Below are 23027 nucleotides of genomic sequence, written 5' to 3'. Positions count from 1 at the left end.
ACTCAGGTACCATCTTCCCAGAATCTACTTCATTGAATTTTCTCAAATATCATTTTAAAATTTTGCAACTTTTTTTTTTTAAATAAATTCATTTTATTTTATTTTATTTTTTTTTAATTTTTTTATTTATTTATGATAGTCACAGAGAGAGAGAGAGAGAGGCAGAGACACAGGCGGAGGAAGAAGCAGGCTCCATGCACCGGGAGCCCGATGTGGGACTCGATCCCGGGTCTCCAGGATCGCGCCCTGGGCCAAAGGCAGGCGCCAAACCGCTGCGCCACCCAGGGATCCCAAATTTTGCAACTTTTCTATAAAGTAGATAAGGAGAAGAAAATGTCTGTTCATGATTTATAAATTTCATCAATTTTCTTCTTGTCTTTTTTTTTTAAGATTTTATTTATTTATTCATGAGAGACACAGAGAGAGAGGCAGAGACACAGGCAGAAGGAGAAGCAGGCTCCATGCAGGGAGCCCAATGTGGGACTCGATCCTGGGACCGCAGGATCACGCCTGGGCCGAAGGCAGGTGCTCAACTGCTAAGCCACCCAGGCATCCCACATGTCTTATTTTCAATGAGTAACCTATTCTTCTTTCTCAGTGCCTGTGTTTTTTTCTTTTTAAAAATATATTGTAGTCTTTAATGAGAAAAATGTTTATAATGCTTACAACTCTGAAAAGTTAGTTTCCAGAACCCCTGGGTGACTCAGCTGTTGAGCACCTGCCTTTGGGCCAGGGCATGATCCTGGAGTCCCAGGATCCAGTCCCACATTGGGCTCCCTGCATGAAGCCTGCTTCTCTCTCTGCCTATGTCTCTGCCTCTCTCTTTGTGTCTCTCATAAATAAATAAATAAAATCTTTTAAAAAAACGAATAGTTTCCTTCTCCCTTCTTCTAGTCTACCTCTAATACTTTATTTTTGGAAATGTTCTGCTATGGAACACCCTCTCTTAATTTGGCTTTAGTTTGTCCTCTGTCTTGGGAATGCAAGACACGTGAATTTTTCTTAGAGAAAGTATATAAAAAAACCCAGCAGTTGTAAAATATTTCTCTGGTTTTCATTATTTTTTGAAATTTCAATAATTTGTAACATATAGAGTAGATTACTCCTATGTATAGAATTTTTACCCCAAAGAGCAAGATTCCCCCCAACCCTGCCCCATTTAAACGTCTATACTCTTTAGAGATAAAGGAAGTTTTCGTGGGATATTCTGACATTAGACATTAAAAATTTAAATACTTGAGGGATAGTTATATGTGGTCATTTAACCTTGAGTCTTCTAAACTATTATCTGTATCCTAAATTATAAATCTCCCATTCATTAGAACAGAGCCATTTCATTTCTGGATTAGAAGTGTTTAGAGATATTTCTTTTTAGAGGATGTTTCAATAAAAAATATCCAAGTTAATATTTTACCTTAATTAAAATCACTGGTATAAAACAAACCAAAAACAGCCACAATAAGCAGCCATCTTTTTAAAAAAGATTTTATTTATTTATTCATGAAAGATACAGAGAGAAAGAGGCAGAGATACAGGCAGAGGGAGAAGCAGGCTCCATGCAGGGAGCCTGATGTGGGACTCGATCCCGGGACTCCAGGATTACAATGTGAGCCGAAGTTAGATGCTCAACCACTGAGCTACCCAGGCGCCCCAATAAGCAGCTATCTTTGTTGAAAATCCCTTCTATCTGGGACCAATCAGGACAGACAAACCTTATAGTGATTTGAATACTGAAAGCCTAATATAAAGGATTATTGGGGATCCTGGCTGGTTCAGTCGATTAAGCATGTGACTCTTGATCTCAGGGTTGTGAGTTCAAGTCCTACATTGGGTATAGAGCTTAAAAAAAAGTAAAAGAAAATTATTATCTGTAGTAGAGGATTGGAGAGACTAGGGAATAATGAATAAGATGAAAAGTTCAGAAATATAGGAATAGCAGATGTATAATAGTGAACATAATATTATATAACACTGTATCTTTTAGCCACCCCACACCCTATAAGCTGAGATGTGGATCTTGTTGAACAAATGGCTACTGAATGCCAGATGAGTTGCTATGGTGCCATACTAGTAGAACTTGCTGGAAATCGACCCTCTAGGATGCTGGGGGAAGTTGTTCATAGGAAGATGTCTCACAGGAGACACTCTGCTATAAAACCACCTAAGGGTTGGATGCCTGGGTGGCTCAGTGGTTGAGTGTCTGCTTTTTGGGCTCAGGTCATGATCCCAGGGTCCTGGGATAGAGTCCTGAATCAGCCTCCTTGCAGAGAGCCTGCTTCTCCCTTTGCCTACATCTCTGCCCCTTTCTGTGTCTCTCGTGAGTAAATAAATAAAATCTTAAAGAAAAAAAAAAAAAAAGCATCTAAGGAGTTTGCTGAAGAAGCTGCCAGCATAGGAGAAGCCATGCACCTCCGGGATCTGCAAAATTCCTTCCTCCTGTGATGATTTTCCAGCGTCCTCTCCTTTTATAATTTATTTATTTATTTGACTCAGAGGGAGGGGGAGTAGAAGCAGGGGATGTGGCAGACAGAGGGAGAGTGAGAAGCAGGCTCCCCACTGAGTAGGGAGCTAATGCAGGGCTCCATCGCAGGACCCTGAGATCCTGTCCTGAGCAGAAGGCAGACACTTAACCACCTGAGCTACCCAGGTGTCCCTCCAGTGCCCTCTTCTGATAAAGCTTCAGTGCCAGCTATCTAAAGAGCTCAGATTCATTTCATTTTTTTAAAAGATTTTATGTATTTATTCATGAGAGACATAGAGGCAGAGACATAGGCAGAGGTAGAGGGAGAAACAGGCTCCCCACCGAGTAGGGAGCCTGATGCAGGACTAGATCCCAGGACCCGGGACCACGACCTGAGCCAAAGGTAGACGCTCAACCACGAAGCTACCCAGGTGCCCCCTCAGATTCGTTTTCATACAGCAAGCACGCCAATGGCCTGAATTTGGGTCAAGAGGAAATAAGTCAATAACTGGCATAAAGTCCAACAGGTCAATAAATCCAGACACAAATCTAGTCTTATTTTCCTTGTTTTTAAAATGGTGCTGGGGTAATTTAGATCTGAAATTCCGTTTGATTCTAATATTTCACTATTATTTTTACACCAAGTAAGTGCTGAACTCCTCCTCCCTTCCATTCTGTCCTCTTATTACTTTAGCTGTGCCTGTCTCTAGAGTGCTTGGGGTTAGTTCAGCTGTGAAGACTGTCACCTATGCTGGAATGAAGGGCTCAAGTGTGGGCTAGCTGCTTCTGTCCCTTTTCTAAGTCTGCTCATCTATGGGAGGAGCCTGGAAGGCAGGCCTTTTGTCTAGGAGGGTATTTGAATGCCTGGAGAGTCCCTATCTTTTCTCTCCAAACATGGTCCCAGGAGGCTTCTCTACCAGTGAAGAGGCTCCTAGCATTTCATTCCTTACCTGGATTATATCTCTCAACCACCAGAATCTCAGTCCTGCCCCTTTGGAAACCTTAAATGCCACCATTTCCATGAAACCTTCTAGTGCACAGTAGATACTCTGATTCCTTATAATATTTTATTTTTATTTATTTAATTTTTAAAAAGGTTTATTTATTTATTTGAGAGAGGGCTGGGGAGGAGGGGAGCAGGGGCAGAGGGACAGAGAATCTCAAGCATACTCCGCATTGAGTGTAGAGCCTGATGATGGGCTCGATCCCATGACCCTGAGATCACAACTTGAACCCAAAGCTAGAGTCAGATGCTCAACTGAATGGGCCATCCAGGCACCCCGAGTCCTATAATATTTTAAATTGTCTTCACTTGGGGGTACAATGATTGATTGATTGATTGATTGATTTTTAAAGATTTTATTCATTTATTCATGAGAGACACAGGCAGAGGGAGAAGCAGGCTCCCTGCAGGGAACCCAGTGTGGGACTTGATCCTGGGACTCTGGGATCATGCCCTGAGCCAAAGGCAGATGGTCAACCACTGAGCTACCCAGGTGTCCAAGGGGTACAATGATTTAAAGGCTATTTGCTTATGTCTCTGTCTTCCGAGTAGACTATGAGCACATTCATAGTGATGTATTAAATCAATATTTATTTTGTGTCTTAGCTAAGGAATAAATTACACTGGCTGCTTATCATTTTCTTCCCTTCATTTGCTTCTGCACACCCCACTGACCTCTCTCCTTTCCTCCTCTTAGCCAAAACTGCTTCTGCTCTTTTTCACAATCACATGCTCGAAGCCAATCTACCCAGTGGTATTTATTTATTTATTTGAGAGCATGAGTGGGGAGAGGGAGAGGGACAAGAAGCAGGCTCCCCACTGAGTAGGGAGCCCAATGGGGGGCTCGATCCTGGGACCCTGGGATCATTACCTGAGCTGAAGGCAGCCACTTCAGCTGAGCCACCCATGTGTCCCCAGAAATGGGCTTTTCACTGTTGTAGCCACAGTATGCTATTTTCTTAAGAGGCCCCCTTATATACCTGTCAGAAGCAGAAACAGAAGCGAGCTTCAAGTCACTGACACGCACCGAATGCCTACACAATAACTGAACATGTCTTTGCCTAACAATCTGCCCATGAACACGAGTGCAATTCAGCACTCACACTGCCCTACAAATCCTGCATGGACACGCAGTGCCCATCCACATGCTGGAGCCTTTGGTTTCTGAGGCCAGACCACAGAGCAGTGTGCATTGTGACAGAGCCCCAGACTACACAATGGCAAATCAGGGTGGATGTTTTGGCTCATATCCCACTAATTTTGAGTCTTGGGGACTTCTGGAAAGTCAAGGGAACAGTGAAGAAGGGTAAACAGAGGCTAATTTGCTATTTAGCATCACAGATTCTGAAAAACGAAGAGCATTAAAGGGAGTCAGTGTGCTGGTGGGCACTGGACACACAAGGGAACTCTGAAGGAGTAGATGAATTCAGAGGTCATCGGCTAGACTGCAAGGTCACTCATTACCCAGTGATCAGTTTTGTTTTGTTCTAAGAGAGCAAATAGATTCAGCGTGATTGGTCTTCATGCCCCTCTGAGCTGTCTCCAGGTTCCATAGACCAGGAACGAGTGCAGTAGAATGACCACGATGCTGCATTTCTGCCTTGTCCACCAGTTACTTGTCCCATGTGGCCTGCTACGCAGTGTGCAGGATGGATGGCCTGGGTCCTACCTGTCTCCTGGCACTCACATTGTTAGCTCCTATTACACTGTGTGTGTACTTCAGAAATGTATACACATTGAAGTGAAATAAGTCATCTCTAGGGCAGTTTAGGAAAGGATGGGAAACGCTTGCTTTTTAGGTAGGATCATTTTCCGTATCTGTGTTTTGTTTTTAAATTCGTCTTGGGGGGGGATCCCTGGGTGGCTCAGCGGTTTAGCGCCGCCTTCAGCCCAGGGTGTGATCCTGGAGTCCTGGGATCGAGTTCCACGTGGGGCTCCCTGCTTGGAGCCTGCTTCTCCCTCTGCTTGTGTCTCTGCCTTTCTCTCTCTGTCTCTCATGAATAAATAAATAAAAATCTTAAAAAAAATAAATTTCTCTTGGGTTATTCAGACCAAACAGGGACTGTTAGCAGAGCTTCCCTCTGCTGGAGAAACCATTGACAAGAGAGTGTGTTAGCCTGAGGGTAGGTGCAGGGGTGTCTCTTTGAAAAGGCAAGTAGATAGTACAGGGCAGGAGGAGGAAATGGTCAGTTTTTGGGAACAAAAATAACAGATTAAATTTTGAAAAGCAAACATTCAGGATTATAGATAATGATCTATGATCCTGAGCGAGCCTTTGAGAAGCAGCAAATACAGTAGCTACTACTCCCTCTTCTGGTAGGCATCGCCATAGTGTTATCTTAGGGTTTGGGGCCCCCCAGTGGGGGAACCATCAGGCCTTTTCTGCACAAGGCTTGTGTGTGTGCATTTCTGATAATAAAAGTAGTTCATTGTCATTCTAGTATATTTACAAAGGTTAGAAAGAGTTGAAGAAAAAGTTATCTATATTTGGCTCTTTTTAAAATGTCTCTCACACTAGGAAACATAAGGAAAAATTATACTAGTTTATACTGGTGCAAATACTCTTATATTGTTGGTGACAGAATAAATTATGCTGCATGCTTTCAGAAAATCTTTCCTAAGGCAGATAATCTGAAATATAGAAATTTGTAAGCACAAAAATGACTTTGGTACTATTCATACTATTGAAAAATTAGAAATGATTCAAGTCAAGGGGCTATTATGCAGACAAACTTGTTTAAGCTGTCTTTTACTGACATGAGAAAATGCTTATTTAAAATAAGAAAAGTGAGGGGCTCCTAGGTGGCTCAATCTGTTAATCGTCTGCCTTAGGCTCAGGTCATGATCTCAGGGTCCAAAGATCGAGTCCCATGTCAGGCTCCCTGCTCAGCAAAGAGTCTGCTTCTCCTGCCTCTGCCACTGCCCCTGCTCATTTTTTCTCTCTCTCTTTCTCTCTCGTCAAATAAATAAATAAATCTTTTTAAAAAATGGGATACACAAGTTTGATTCACCATAGACCCAGCTTTGTTTTTATTTTTTTTATTTTTTTAAGATTTTATTTATTTATTCATGAGAGATACAGAGAGAGAGAGAGAGAAAGACAGAGACACAGGCAGAGGGAGAAGCAGGCTCCACTCAGGGAGCCCGACGCAGGACTCGATCCCAGGACTTCAAGATCAGGCCCTGGGCCAAAGGCTGCGCTCAACCACTGAGCCACCCACAAACCCTCAGCTTTGTTTTTAAAATGCATATGATGACTACAAGAAAACATCAAAAAAGGAGTGTCTCAGGTGAATTAAAAGTAACATCTTCTTTCTACTTTTCTTTTATAAATGCAATTTGTTTACTGTGGACATCTGGAGAATATAGAAAACTTGTAGTGAAGAAAAAAAATCCCTCTCTCTATGGAGAAACTACTGTCACTATTCTGGGCTATTTCTTTCCAGAATTTTAATGTCGAATATTTATTTATTTATATTAAAGCTTGTTTTCTAGCAGTGTGAAAGCTTTTGCATCTGTTTCTTCTTGTGGATAAAATTTAGATAATTTTGGCAAGTTAAAAAGTCCCATTGAAACACAAGTTGAAATTAAGCCTATAAATTAGTTGTGAAAAACTAATGGACATTCTCATTCTCATGTCCTTCTACTTAAATCTTCTTTTATGTTCCTTAGGAAAATAAAATTAAACATTTTTTTGTAAGATTATCTTTAGGAACTTTATAATTAAAAAAAACTGGTATTGTGAATGTCAATTTTGTATTTCCTATATTCTTCTTACTTATTAGTGGTATTTTTTTTTTATTAGTGGTATTAATGATTGCTTACTCAATTCATATATGTTTCTCATTCCGAACTGTCTTATGAATTCTCATAGGTTTCTATTGATTCTGTGGGATTTCCTAGATAACTAATGATCTATATGTGATGGTCATTTTGTTCCCTCCTTTCCAGTGGTTATGTGGCTCCCACATTCCTTGTCCTTGTGCTCCCACTTTCGAAAGATGTAGCAGAGCTTCCGGGCCCGCTCCTCATGCCTCCATGATTCTGGTAACACTCCCAAGTTTGTGCCAAGTGGCCCTGCTCTTTAACCATAGCTCTTTAGTGATCTGATCCGTGGTAGTCCAAAATCTTTTTCTCTCTGAGTACTTTTGAAATTGGGACAAAGAACTCAGAAATTGGGGCATTGCCACCAAATCATTGTAACGACGGGGAGAAAGTCAAAAAACTCTTGCTGAGTAGCCCCAGCTGTCCTAACTCCTTCATTTTTTTTGAGTTCGAGTTGCTCAACTGCTTTATTCTCTTAAAGCTCTTTGCTGTTTCTTTTCTCTCTCTTTCTCTTGTGTGTGCGTGTGTTAACTGGATTGTTCCAACTGTTGCCATCAAAAGAAAACATTAGTGTTAAAATCAACTGAAACCTGATGGTGAGTTTTCCTGCAACATAACACGTCTCAATTTAAATATTCCTTTTCCTTGGAACTCAGAAGGTTCAAGGCATTGTTCCAGCTCCAACAGCACAGCTTTCACAGCCCCAGGTTCCAGAGGACCATACTGGCGCTGTTTCAGAGCCCCCACCCACTCAGATAGTTTTGCCTTTCTAACTCCCAGACAGCTCAGACCTCCAGGGCTGGCCACTGCAGACTTCCTGGAGCGGCCTTTGACCTTTTTAATGTCCATTTGACTCAGGCAAAGGATCTATAAGCCTTATCTACAGGTGACATATTTAGAGTTGTCACAATTTGACATCCCCATTCCTACTGGAATTCTACTGACAATTTTGTCAATTATACCTCAGTAAAGCTGGAAAAAAATATATAATTGGAAAAGAATGCCTTAAAAAAAGAGAATGCATTTGCCAAATCATTGGCTGCATGCCTGTGCCTGATGTCTTGTCCATCTGCTACAGCCACAATACCACGTCCAGCACAGTGGCTGCAATAAAAATTTAAAGTAGTTAAATCTGTGGTTATCTGTGGTCACTCTCCAGGCTGCATCACGAGGGGCCTGTCGAATTACAGGACCACTGTCCTGCGTCCTTCAGGTCTTTTTTTAAATTTTTTATTTATTTTTTATTTTATTTATGATAGTCACACAGAAAGAGAGAGAGAGGCAGAGACATAGGCAGAGGGAGAAGCAGGCTCCATGCACCGGGAGCCTGATGTGGGATTCGATCCCGGGTCTCCAGGATCGCGCCCTGGGCCAAAGGCAGGCGCCAAACCACTGCACCACCCACGGATCCCTATTTTTTTTTTTTTAATCTTCAGGTCTTATTAATAGTAATGTTCATCTCCAAAATCCGTCTCCATCCCAAAGCAATATTGTTTTTGAATTGTTTTAGTGGAAGGGCAGTTTTGCAGCATCCATTTGGCTTTCTCCCTAGGCCAGTTATCCAATGGGGGTCGTTCCACCTTGTCAAGTATATAATTTGCTGTTGGAGCAACCCACTTAGTGGTTGCACCTACACATGGAAGCTGGGGAAACACCCACTTAGTGGGCCCATGGAACCAATGGGCTGGTTGTGAGTGGGACTTCATTTAGCCAGGACTCTATTGATTCCTTGGCCTCTTACAGGGGCTCAGGATGATGTTTGTTTTCAGGTATTTGTGTCGACTCAGATCCTGTGTCAATGGTCCTCCAGTGACTGCTCGTTCCCTTTCTCCCAGTGTATAGTCACCTGTAGCTCCCTTAGGGAAAGACTGAGGAATGGCCATGGTATGCATACTTGCCATAGTCTTGCAGGGTTCTTACTCCTAAGGACTTGGTCACCTCTTCAGTCACTGCATTTTGGATTTCTGAGTTGGTTCAGGTCTGAGAACTGAACAAATTTTTTGAGGAGCCTGCATTCAGGCCATTGCTCCTTCATTCTTTCCTTTTTAACTACAGATGTTTAGCCAATAATAGTTCTTGGTAGAGAAGAGTGGGTTGCCTCTGCAAACCCAGAAGGTTCAGGGGACTTCGAAGTCAGGAGCAACCATCTACATATTTCCACCCATGTTTTAGGGTCCCAGGTTTTCCCAACCAGAGCCATGTCTGTCGCATAACTAACCTGCCTTAGTTGAGCATTTAAACCTTAACAATGAGGACTTTAGCCTGCCACTCAGCTGTCTGCTGCTCCACTGCAGGAGAGAGGAGCCTCCTTGGGTGCTGCCACAGGGCCCTGTGGGCTCATAGTGTTAATTATTCCTTAACAGCCCTCAGCCTCATTGTCCTCCTGCCGGGCATCAACCCATCCTGGCATCATCAGCCTTCTCCACTGTCTTTATGGGCTTTCTCTGCCCTGTGTCTTTCAAATGTCCTGCATCATCCCACCTGCCACAGCATTCCCCTTCACATTTCCTAGGTCCCCACCAGTGAAATCCTTAACAACTGAGTCATCACCTTGTGCCAGGGACTATCTGTGCCATACTTACCAAGATGACATTCTCTTCCACTGGCCTCAAGTGAGCCAGGCCCAGTTCCCATCGTAACTGTCTGCTTTCTTGGTTCATTTGTGTTAGTCTGCAGCCTCCAAGAAGCAGTTGCCAAAATAAGATTAGATGGGATTTGTTAGGTGACATGCCTGTGAGGGAAGGTAGGGGGATTCCAGGGCAGGCTAGAAGAGCTGTGTGACCAGGAAGGTTAGGTGAAAGTCCTGGAGTGCAGTGCAATTCTAATATAGCATGGCAAGGCCGATACAGTGTTCTAGAAGCCAGATTACTCATCGGAGCAGTTCCAGCTCCCAAGGGTGGCCTGTCTTACTCTGACTCGCTCTGTCATTGGCTGGGAGTTGCCTGTAGGAAGTGTGCAGTAACACCTGCACCCCGATGTTTCTATCAGCAATGGCCACAATAGCCAAACTGTGGAAGGAGCCTCGGTGTCCATCGAAAGATGAATGGATAAAGAAGATGTGGTTTATGTATACAATGGAATATTACTCAGCAATTAGAAACGACAAATACCCACCATTTGCTTCAACGTGGATGGAACTGGAGGGTATTATGCTGAGTGAAAAAAGTCAATCGGAGAAGGACAAACAGTGTATGTTCTCATTCATTTGGGGAATATGAATAATAGTGAAAGGGAATATAAAGGAAGGGAAAAGAAATGTTGGGAAATATCAGGAAGGGAGACAGAACATAAAGACTCCTAACTCGGGGAAACGAACTAGGGGTGGTGGAAGGGGAGGAGGGTGGGTGTTGGAGGGGAATGGGTGACGGGCACTGAGGTGGACACTTGATGGGATGAGCACTGGGTGTTTTTCTGTATGTTGGTAAATTGAACACCAATAAAAATTAATTAAAAATAAAAAAAAATAAAAAAAAAAAGGAAGTGTGCAGTAAGCCGGGCCCTCAGGTGACCGCTCTGCCCTGCACAGGAGATCTGAGGGGCATGCATGTTCAAATCAGTGTTTCCTTAGGAATACTGTGATCCTATGGGATGCCTGGGTGGCTCAGCGGCTGAGGGTCCGCCTTTGGCTCAGGGCATGATCCTGGAGTTCCATATCGGGCTCCCAGCATGGAGCCTGCCTCTCCCTCTGCCTATGTCTCTGCCTCTCTCTTTCTCTCTCATGAATAAATAAAATCTTAAAAAAAAAAAAAAAAAAAAGGAATACCATGATCCTTAGCTATGCACTCATGTTTTACAAGGAGGCAGTAAAAAATGGAAACTCAGTGTATGTGAGCAGGATTGTCATTTGTGGGCTTTACTATAAGGTGACACTGGTTTTTTCCTGGGGAAACCACAGATGTTAGTACCTGTAGATTTTTCCTTTGTGGCTGCTAGATTTTAGGTAACCAGACTGGACAGTGTTCAGGAAACTAATATGGTGAAGAGGGATTGACATTTTTTTTTTAAGATTTTATTTATTTATTCACAAGAGACACACAGAGATAGTCAGAGACATAGGCAGAGGGAGGAGAAGCAGGCTCCATGCTGGGAGCCCGATGTGAGACTCAATCCTGGGGCTCCAGGATCACGCCCTGAACGAAGGCAGATGCTTAACCGCTGAGCCACCCAGGCATTCCGTTATTGACATTTTATTTTATTTACTTATTTTAAAAGATTTAATTTATTTATTCATGAGAGACACACAGAGAGAGAGGCAGAGACACAGGCAGAGGGAGAAGCAGGCTCCATGCAGGGAGCCCAATGTGGGACTCAAACCCTGGTCTCCAGGATCACGCCCTGGGCTGAAGACGGCGCTAAACTGCTGAGCCAACCAGGGCTGCCCCGTTATTGACATTTTATTTTTTTTATTTTTTATTTATTTATTTTTCCGTTATTGACATTAAAAAAAAAGATTTTATTTGAGAGAAAGAGACAGAGTGCACAAGTGGGGGCAGGGGCAGAGGGAAAGGAACAAGTGGACTCCCCAGTGCAGGGCTATGTGGGGCTATGCAGGGTTATGGGTGGGGCGGGGGGCTCAATCCCAGGACCCTGAGATCATGACCTGAGCTGAAGTTAGACACTTAACCAACTGAGCCACCCAGGCTCCACAAAAGAGATTAACATTCTAACTGCAGATCTCACTTAATACCATTTTCAGTATGACACCATCCCCCAACTGTTCTCTTAAACTTTTCTGCACAATATAATTTCATTCTTCTGTCCAGGTTGGGGAAGTCGTTTGCTTGGAGCAGAGAAGCACATCTGCCAGCTTCTTGACCAGGCTTCTCAAACCAGCATCGGAGGAACCTAATTCCTGAGCCGCTGAGAAGTTCCGTGGTGCAACTTTGCTTGCTTTTTTGCATCACTCATGGCTAGCTTAGCATTCAGCTTTCTTAGGTCTACAAAATGAGTTGTTGCTCGTAACTGCTTTCAGCTTCTAAACCTTTCCTGCTGTTGTTTTGGCTCCTATCATCCTTGTCCTTCTGGGTTTATGCCTTTGTATATAACAGTCTTTACTGTTTTAGTGGGATTTTGTAGTTTTTTCTTCCAAAATTTTAAAATTCTAGTTAGTTAACATATAGTGTATTAATTTCAGGAGTAGGATTTAGTGATTCATCACTTACACCTAAAGCTCATCGTAACAAGTGCTCTCCTTAATACCCATCACTCATTTAGCTCACTTCCCACCCAAGTCCCTCCACCAACCTGGTTTGTTCTTTATGAGTCTTTTATGGTTTGCTTTCCTCTCTTTTTTTCTTCTTAGTGGGATTTTTTAGAGGGACCTGAAGTTATGGGTGTAATCCTCCATTTTTATTTTTATTTTTTTAAAAGGCTTTATATATTTATTCATGAGAGACAGAGAGAGAGGCAGAGACATAGGCAGAGTCAGAAGCAGGCTCCATGCAGGGAGCCTGATCCAGGACTCGATCCTGGGACTCCAGGATCAGTCCCTGAGCCAAAGTCAGATGCTCAACTGCTGAGCCACCCAGGTGTCCCTAATCCTCCTTTTTTTTAAAAAAATTTTATTTATTTTATTTATTTATGATAGGCACACAGTGAGAGAGAGAGAGGCAGACATGGGCAGAGGGAGAAGCAGGCTCCATGCACCGGGAGCCCGACGTGGGATTCGATCCCGGGTTTCCAGGATCGCGCCCTGGGCCAAAGGTGGGTGCTAAACCGCTGCGCCACCCAGGGATCCCCCTAATCCTCCATTTTTAATTGATCTCTTCAAGAGCCTATTAACTGGTTTTCTTCACACAGTAGCCAGTCTATTAAAAACATAGATTAGATCATGTTACTCCCTTGTTGAAACTTTCGAACGGTTTCCCAATACATGTAGAATAAATTCCAAATTCCTTGCCTTGGCTACTTCTCAGGCCTTGTATCCTACTGCATGTCCATCAGTTAGTTACTTTCTCCAGCCATACTGGCCTTCTTACTGTCCTTTGGATATCAGAGCTGGTTTCTGTCTCTAACTTTTGCATTTGCTGTTTGTTTTACTGGAACATTCTTCCCCTGAGTCTTATCTGCTATGCAGGTATGTTTATATGTATATATATCTATCAAATACAACGTTTCAAAATGCAAAAGCAACGGTGATAAAGGAAGAGACAATCATAGTTGGAGACCTTAATACCTCTTACTGATAGAAAACTAGATAAAAAATTAGGAACTACTTTCAGGCTGTTGACATGGTTGAAAGTAAAAGGATGAATAAAGACATAGAATGTTAAATGAATTGTTTTTTAAAAATATTTTATTTAAATTCAATTTGCCAACATATAACACCCAGTACTCATCCCATCAAGTGCCCTTAGTACCCGACAACCCAGTCACCCCATCCTCCTCCCATTCCGCAACGCTTTGTTTCCCAGAGTTAGGAGTTTCTCATGGTTTGTCTTCCTAAAATTTTTCCCCACTGAGTTTCCCTCTTTTCCCTTTCACTATTATTGGATTCAGTTTAAGGGGCCTATATTAATAACAAAGACAATAAGACAAGGAAGATTATGAGAGAAAATGGGTCATTATAAAATGATAAAAGAGTCCGTTCATCTTGGAGAAATGTACATGCTCCTAAAAACATCACTTTTGGCTAACAATAAGCAAAAAGTGACAGGAGAAAGAAAAACCCAAAGCCATCATTGGAGATTTTAACTAATAGGATAAATAGACAAAATGTAGAGGATGCTGCTAAAAGCAGTAAACAGAGAATTTATAACCTTGAAATACATATATTAATAAAGAATAAAGGCTGAAAATTATTCATACAATCCCAATCAGAAAAGGAAAAAGAAAAACCCACTAAAACAAATGCAAAGCACAAGGTAGGAAAGAAGAAAAAGGTTTGAATATGGCATAAGTAGTCTAAAACAAAGGATATCTCGGAGGATGCCCTGGATTTAAGAGGACTTTGAGCAGTTTGCCAAATTCAGCCATATGGCTTTGGTGATGAGCATTACCCAAAATTCAAAGAAGATACACCAGTTCCTCACACTGAAACATTTGCTTTGGATGCCAAAATATTATATTCCCACTAAAGTTCATTGGAAGTGTTTATGGCTATTATTAATTTTTTTGCTAAATGGAGGGGAAAAGCTTAGCTCATTTAGTTTGCACTTTGTTGATTACGAGTGATACTGAATATCTTTGAATATTTAGTAGCCATTTTTCACTTTCATAATGTTCATATTCTTTGCTCATTTTTTAAAAAAGATTTTATTTGTTCATTCATGAGATAGAGAGAGAGAGAGAGAGAGAGAGAGGCAGGCAGAGACACAGGCAGAGGGAGAAGCAGGCTCCGTGCCGGGAGCCTGATGTGGGACTCGATCCTGGGTCTCCAGGATCATGTCCAGGGCTGAAGGTGGCACTAAACTGCTGAGCCACCCAGACTGCCCTCTTTGCTCATTTCTAATTCTTTTCCTCACTTATTTTTATAAATTTTGTTTTTAACATCACGTTGTTGCACATTGTTTGCTGTCTTCAGTTTGTTAGAATATTAAATTTTTATAAATTTATTTTCTTGCCTTTTAAAGAATGCCTATCAGTTTCCAACCATGTAATCCCAAATGTGGCCAATTGTCTCAAAACTATTTTTTGGAATGGGTTCCTACTAATATGATTAGAAATGCCATCTCAAAAAAAAAAAAAAAAAAAGAAAGAAATGCCATCTCTATATTGAATTTATATATATACCAAGATACCTATCTCATATATATATATATATATATATATATACACACACACACACACACACACACACACACACACACAGACCTATCTCTGGGTCTGCTCTTTTCTTATGTACTTATCCATTTCTGTGTAAGTATTTTTACTAATCAATAGAAGTCCCACATTTTTTCTTCTTCAAAATTTCAGTGGTTGTATGCATTATCTCCTAAATACATTTTACTTCTTGGATTTTGATTGGGATTGTAATGATTTTGGGGAATTGATGGTTTTTAAGTTTTGGGTCTTTTTACTTCTGGTTTCAAGATGTCTCCACTGTTGCAGGTCTTCTAGGTCTTTTTTTTTTTCCTTTTAGGTCTTTTAAAAATAAGAGTTTAAAGTTTCCTTCACAAGGTCTTTCATACTTTGTGTTAGTTGTAGTACTACTTTATATGCATTGTATTCTTGTTATTGTAAATGGAGATTTGAAAAAATGGATTTTTAGTGTGGACAGAAGAAGGTATCGATTTTTGTATATTCTAGTCATCTGAGCTTTTTATTCATTCTAAGAGCCAGTTGATTCATTTGGGTTTTCTGTGTAGATGGTCAAATTGACTGAAAATGTTTTACCTTTTCTATTCCAGTAGTAATACCTCATTTCCCAGCACTGATAGTGAGGTCTCCTTGTATTGTTTTGCTTTAACTAATACTTCTAATATTTTACCATTAAGTAAGATGTGTCAGTGGGATTGCATCAGATACCCTTAAATAATTTCAGGATACTTTTCCTAGAGATTTTATTTTTCCTTGAGGTCTTCTCATGGAAGGGGGCTGAAATTTATCCTATGCAAATTTATTAAAGGAATGTTTTTTCTTAAGAGCATTGGTAGTGTTCTTTTTTCCAAATATTTCATTTTTGAAAAAAAAAAAAAAGATTTCATTTTTGAAATAATCTCTATACCCAATATGGGGCTCAAATTCAAACCCTGAGATCAAAAGTCACATGCTCTAAGCCAGCCAAGCGCCCCAGGATTGATGGAATTTTCTATTCACTTATGTTGGTTTTAGATCTTTTAAAAATACAATTCCAGATTGTATTCACTAGTATTTCATGTAGTTTATGACCTAGGTTTTGGGAAATGTGCCTGTATCATTTATGAACTTTGTTAATAGTTGATATTAACAAATCAATTAAAATCATCACAAATATTCTAAAATGTAACATGCAGTCAGAAGTCCACACTGTTCTCCTGTTTTTGGAGATGGAGACAAGAGGTGGAATAGTCTGGTGAGAACAGTGACATCATCTAGGACCCAGGGGGCTGTATTTGCATCAAGTTACTAGATAATCTTAAGACCTCTATAAATAATCATAACCTCTCTTGGCTTTAGACCGAAAATCTGTGGAAGGGGTCAGAGTGAGGGAATCAAATGTGAAAGTGCTGGGGATGGTGTCACCTACTGTATGAATGTAAGACATGATTAAATTACAAGTCAGGTATTTTAAATTTAAGTGCAATTATGAATGAAGATACAATATGAACATATTAAAATCTCCCAAGCCATGTAAAACCCGAAGGCATTAAAATTTATTAAGTGATGCAATAACAACAGAATTCTTTATTTACAATAGCATTATTTAACATCAAATAAGCAAATAGCATCAGCAAAGCAATATTAACTTGCATAAATGTATTTAAAATTTCTCTGAATATATCTACCTTTGCATAAACTGCTCACACTAGAAATACAAACATCAATGCAGGTGAACAAAGTGATGTTCAGAGTCAACTCCATTTTGAAAATAAATCACAACCTGAAACACTGTAAGCTTTCTCCTGAAGAACCATAGTTAATATATTGCTTAATTTTACCCTTGTATAATCTTTTCATATACACACATCTCAGATGCAACTTCATGAGGAACTGTACAAATAAAACCCACAAATGACAAAGGAACAAAAATGACAGTTAAATGTTTGAAGAAATGTATCATCATCACTATTCAACAACATAAAGGTTAAGTGATGATGCACTTATTCAAAAATTGTACACAATTCACTATACAAATATAATACATTGGACAGCTATGTAGGAATATACAAGACTTAAAAACAGATCTAAGGCATTATGCTAGATTTTAGCATTTTGAGGTTCTTGCACATAGCTTTTACCTGTAGTAAGAAACTTAAAAGATTTTGTTTTAGTCTATAAAGAAACACCAGGGAGAAAATTCTAATTAAAATCGAAGCCACTACAGTAATTTTCTTTTGTGCAGAGAATGCTTTGCTCTTAGGCAGCATACTACCATACAAATACTAGAAAATTTTAAATTCACACCAACAATTAATGGCTTAAGTTGCATTTCAAAATTGATTGTGTATCTTTGGGTTCTGCAAGTGGATCTGTGCCACCCATTTCATGTGTTAAGCCCATATGAACTCCATTTTAAACACAGATTAAAAATTGCATTATATAAACTGCAAAAACATTGCTTTCAGTTATTACAGGCCATAAGAGATACACGTGGGAGGGGCATTTTTAGTCTTTGAGTCAAACGAATTCATTGTAGTAAAACAGCTCACTTCACTTTTTAAACTTAGCACATTACATGAACACTTAAATGAGTTTTACAACCAAGTTAATGTATGTATACTTTTCACATTATGTTTTTCACATTTAGTAATATAAGTAAAACACTGATTATTTGTTCTATTAAACAAAACCAAGTACTCAGTCTAACAAATTTATTGTTTACAGCATGAGAAATACTGATAATGAAGGGGATTGATTTGGCTTTTGCTTCTATAGTGATCAATATGATCAGAGGATTCCTTCACTGACTTTTCTTCTCTTAATTAGATGTAAAGCAAAATCCATTACCTGGTCTGAGCCATAAGAGAATTTATAATCTCTTTTCCTTCAAAACAGTAATGATCACGAATTATTCTAAATTACCGGTATCACAGGTTTGCAGATTTGTCTGAACTGGGATTGACATTAAAGACACACACTGGGCAGATGGGTGAACAATCAAAGATACACAGATATTTTTGGACAGTGTTCTAGTGAAAAGGGACTTAAAACAAAGCCAGTTTAAACTCCATTTCTCCTTTGTGCTGTGTGAAGTTAAAGTCATTCCGATTCATGTATTTCTAAAAATCAACTTAAAACGGGTCACCGTAAACTGTGTAACGTGAGCCTCATCACACCGATGAGGTCATGGAGTTTCGGGCCAACACCTGCTCATTTTTTTTTTTCCATCACAACCGGGCAGCCCAGTGGTTCGGCTGAGAAAAGTAGAGCCTTTCGAGGGGGACAAGTGAACTGGTGGCCGCCGAGAAGTGCTGTTCCTTGGCCACCTCCCTGTAGTGAGACCCTCTCGAGTGGAAAAAAGGATCGAAATGCAAATTTCCAGAAAATTTCTTTAGTATGGAGCAACACTTTCAGACTGTCTACTTAACCATTTCTCTTTGGGCTATATCTCTTTCTATCCTCCATAATTTGCACATACAGAGAGAGATATAAATAGAAATCGGGGTAGTTTGTACATTTTCCACCCTGCCACAAATAAACAATCAAATTTCAAGGAAAAACCTCTCTGTTCCTAAAAAGCCTGGCTAATGAGATATAAAATACTTTGCTTTTTAGACATCAAAAAGACATCATTCTGAAATTTAGGTAAGAAAGTATGTGTATTAGGGGTTGGGGAGAAATAGCTCAAAAAAGGCCATCAGTTTCTTGGTATTGCGGTTGTCTGAAACTGACGCCAATTAATAAAAGATTATTCCCCTACCAGAGTGGGCAAGAAAAACAACCATAAAAGTGGCCTGCTTAGTAACATGTAGTCTTTCTAAGGTTCATTAAGAAAGAATATAAACATATAAAAATCAAGAATTGGTTCCTACAGCGGCTGCATATCATATAGATTAGATAAATGATTTATGAGCAGAATCACAAGGTTTAGAAAATAAAAAGTCTTAAGTCTACAAATTAGGTCTAATCAAGGCATTGATATCCTTTTACAAAACACCTTTAGGAGACATTGCTATGAAGATATCTAATTTAATACTGAAGTACCTCATTTTTGAGTCAATTCCACAATATGTATACCTCACAAAAATGATACAATTAAAACACTTAAGTTCTCAACTTAAATTATTGCTTGTTTACATATAAATTGGATTTTATGTACCTTACAAAACTTCGGCTTAGTCAGCACTGCTAAAAAACAAAATAAAAAACACATGGCGGAGGTTAAATCTGTTGTGATATCTGCTGTTAATTTTAAACACACTGTTATTTTTGCCCATTTTTGTGGGCCAGTGTTGCTGGGGAACAGAATAGACATGCTTCCAAAGCAGGTATCCTTAGTTTGATTGGGATCAAGTCCTAACTTGGCTCCTCTCCTTGCCAGTAAATGCATTTTTCTGAAATTTAATAGCAATTGATAAGTCGCTGGCAAAACATTTAAGGAAATAAAGGGCTTACCTGGTTTCTGTTGCTTTTTAAAATTTTTTTTTTAAAATGATGAATGAAAGTGGGGGGAAGTAGGGAAGGCCAAGAGGGGCAGGGAAGAGTCAGGACCACATGGGGAAGAGGAGGTGTGAATCAAAGCTGTCTGAGCAATCTAAAGGGAACTTAGTTTGGAAATGAACAATATTTCTTCTTGATTCACAATTTAGGTGAACCAGTTTGATTCTGACAAAGGAAAAAAAGGAAAAAGCACTTGTTAATGTTAACGGCCCTCTCACAGGCTCCTTTTCATCTGTTCGGTAACTGGAAACTCTTTCCCACATGGTCTCTAGAGCTTCTACAAAGATACAACTATGACTTTATTGGTCTTCACTTCTTGGGTGTCTCTGTACATAGAGCGCTGTCCATGGTGTCTGCTCTGCTTTCATCCCAAATGCAGGCTTTAGCTTCTAATACCTTTAGTTTGATTTTTTTTAAAAATTCTTTTCTTTCCCCGAGATGAAATCTTAATCTTTTGCACTAGACTGATTAGCCAGGGAAAACAAAGCAAGAAACCAGTGTCTGGAACCAAACAGGAACAGAACAAGAGCATGGTTGTTTTCCTTAGATACATACATTTAAGTACATTCAATCTGACACGGGTATGAATTTGCCTGCCAACATTTACTCCGCAGGAGAGATCTAAATTGCACTAAGGTGAATGCAGTGAACAGACTGAGCAACTGTCTGGACGAGAGCTTCAGACTGTCAAGAGAGGAGGCGGCTCCTCCTGACACAGCCAAGTGGACTCTACCCTGGGAGAGGGCCCAGGGCCCAGGCCCATCTGCTGACCTTGCTCTGGCAGAAATGGCTGTCAGGTCGATCGGGTCAAAACAAATAGACACGGCTCTCCAGGCTGCTAAGTGTTTGGAGCAAGTGAGCCCAGTCAGCTGAAGAGAGAAGCAACCAGCTACCTTCAGTGTCAGCAGTATTTCTGCAGGAAAACAGAGAAAATTGTGAAGTACCTCGGAATTTTACTTCCTTAAAAACCATCTAGTACAAACCCACTTTCAACAAAATGTCCCTCTTGACTGACTCTCCCTTATGGAGATACTCCCAAGGTTCCATGGGCTGTCTTCCTGGCTTCAGCAAGCTAAGTAGCTGGGGCTTTGGCTCTTGGGGTACTCTCGCTAGGTTTTGGCTGGTCTGGTTTCACGACCGTCTGAGTGACTGAACGCTCAGGGCCGTGGTGAGCAAGACTCCTGTAGAGGTATTCGCTGGGTTCGTGCGTGTCTCTGTCAGTGCTTTCCTTTGGCTACTGACTGTTTCCCCCCAAGATATTTTATCCATGTAGCAAATCTTAATTATCGACTCTGTGAAAGGTGCTGGGGACACAACCATAACAACGTGTTTCTGGTCACTGCTATCAAAACACTGAGTGGGCCAGGTAGACAATTAAATAAATGGCATGGCCCGAGTTACCCGAGACGAAATACCGGTTGCTGTGGGGATGTGTAACAACTGCTGCTGGGATTTAGATAGACACAGTTAGCACATCAGGGCCACTAGGGATGATCTAGTTCAAACAAGATGAGTGAGGAAGTTTCACCCAGTCCCTTAGAGAGACCCGGGTGAACTGCTAGCCGGCACAGGCGGGCTCATTCCTGGCCCAGCGCACAGCTCTCCCAAGCTTGACACGTCAGCCTGTGAGAAGATCTCTGATGAGTTCCTCTTAGAGCACGGTTCATGTACTCTCTACTATAAAGCTGACTTACAGCTTTATTCCTAATTTGTGTCACTTATATAATTTAATATAGAAATACTCCATGGCTCCAACCGAAATATGAAAAAAAATCCTTCAATTTTCCAGTTAGTCTAGAAAAACTAATTCTATTGAGAAGTATTCATATCCTTAGCAACTTGAAGGCAGTATTCTTTTTTTTAAAAAAAGTATTTTATTATTCATGAGAGACAGAGAGAGGCAGAGGGAGAAGCAGGCCTCCATGCAGGAGCCTGATGTGGGACTTGATCCAGCAGCTCCAGAGGCAAAGGCAGATGCTCAACCGCTGAGCCACCCAGGCGTCCCAAAGGCAGTGTTCTTTAACGCAAATGGGCATCAATACGCAGCTATCACCCAGATCAGCGTAGTGAAAGAACACTGAGGATGACATGCATCTCTAGAGGAACACAGCTTGGCCTGGCATCCAGTTGTGTCACTTTGAGGGGGTGGGGAGTCACTTAGTCTTCTGTCCCTAATACTTCCTAGGGTTGTCATGAGGATTAAACAAAATGATGTACATGAAATGTTTAAGTACTTCCCGCAACACGGAAAGTGCTTAGTGAATGTTCTCACCACCATTATGATCACCACCTCAGAGCCGGTCCCAGTTAATGATGGATTTCCAGAACACTAGCAAATGCAAGTAATTACAGCTATACTTTATACAGGAGCTATGCAGCTGCCCAATAAACTTGATTTTGGTATGTTTAAGTATATGAAAAATGTAGAGGAATACTGTAAGTCCTTGTAAAACGAAGGCTCTTTAGTTATATAAAATAACTGCCTTTCTCTAAATGGTGTTTTGGTGAATCCACAGTTGTATATTCTAGCTCTGCTTTAAGCAAGGTACAATTTTAATCTCCGTTTCAAGATAAGTGGAACACAGATTCAATTAAGAATGAATCATAGTGGTTTCCAGCTCAACAAATAGAACCAAGTTACCAATAAAAATTCTGAAAACAGGTTCTTGAATCACAACAGCAGCAGGACATATTACAGAAACACAAGAGGACAAAGATGACTGGATCCCCTTCTGTACACACATCAGTAGTATGGTGACAAGTACAAACTGACTGCCCGTTATTACCCACGGATTAGAAGGGATATACTGTACATTTTATTCCCTGGAGGAAACAAGAGTATCTGACAGACTGTTCTCTGGCCTTAACATTGAGCACGAACAAAGTACAGATGGGGAAGCAAGATTCAAGAGGGGGACTGGGAAAAACAAAGTGGGAGGGGCACAAATGGCCCAGGCTAGAGGACAACCGGCAGAGGTTTCTCACCATGGATCCGGAAAGGTACTTTTGATGGAGAGAACATCCTAGATTTACTGAAAGTTGCCTTTTGTGATGCTAATCTTTCCATTTAGTTTTAGGGAGTACCCATTGGGTTCCTAGATGTGCATGAAGGTAAATACCCAGTTCTACTGGCCGACCTTGCCTACACCTGTACCTCCACTGCCCAGACCCCTCTCTGGCGATTGGGAGGTCCCTGCGTCACTCTGATGCTTCTTGGAGTGGTCCTCCTCCCCTCTATGATATATGTCCCCCCTCCCCACTAGCTGTGTGGGCCTGGGCAAATCCCCCAATGCTCTGAGACTCAGTCTCCTCATCTGTAAGTGTTGGGAAGGCCTAAATATCTTCGATGGGCCCGGCATGGCCTCTGTACACTAGAGAACAAAAAAGGCCACTCCCTTTCCTCATGTCAGAGGGTTTCCCCACCTGAGATTAAGTATCCCGTTGCCTGAAGCTGAGGACTCTTCTCAATATGTAGCTGAGTGTTTGCTGTCTGCCTGC

The 23027-nt window shown here is 40.9% G+C and overlaps 1 protein-coding gene across 7 annotated transcripts in view; it reads right to left on the bottom strand.

The window, feature by feature from the left end:
* Positions 1-16555: 16555 nt before the first annotated feature.
* NCOA2 (nuclear receptor coactivator 2) overlaps positions 16556-23027 on the bottom strand; it is a 296902-nt gene continuing 290430 nt past the window's right edge. For all 7 annotated transcript variants that reach the window (XM_041768982.1, XM_041768981.1, XM_041768987.1 and 4 more), the window contains one exon: positions 16556-20442. In XM_041768982.1, the coding sequence (XP_041624916.1) occupies positions 20431-20442 (12 nt within the window). In that variant the 3' untranslated portion in view covers positions 16556-20430. The remainder of the gene's footprint in view (positions 20443-23027) is intronic.

This window comes from Vulpes lagopus, chromosome 9 (assembly GCF_018345385.1).
Source record: "Vulpes lagopus strain Blue_001 chromosome 9, ASM1834538v1, whole genome shotgun sequence".
NCBI lineage: Eukaryota > Metazoa > Chordata > Mammalia > Carnivora > Canidae > Vulpes > Vulpes lagopus.
This window is presented reverse-complemented; position numbering and strand designations above follow the sequence as displayed.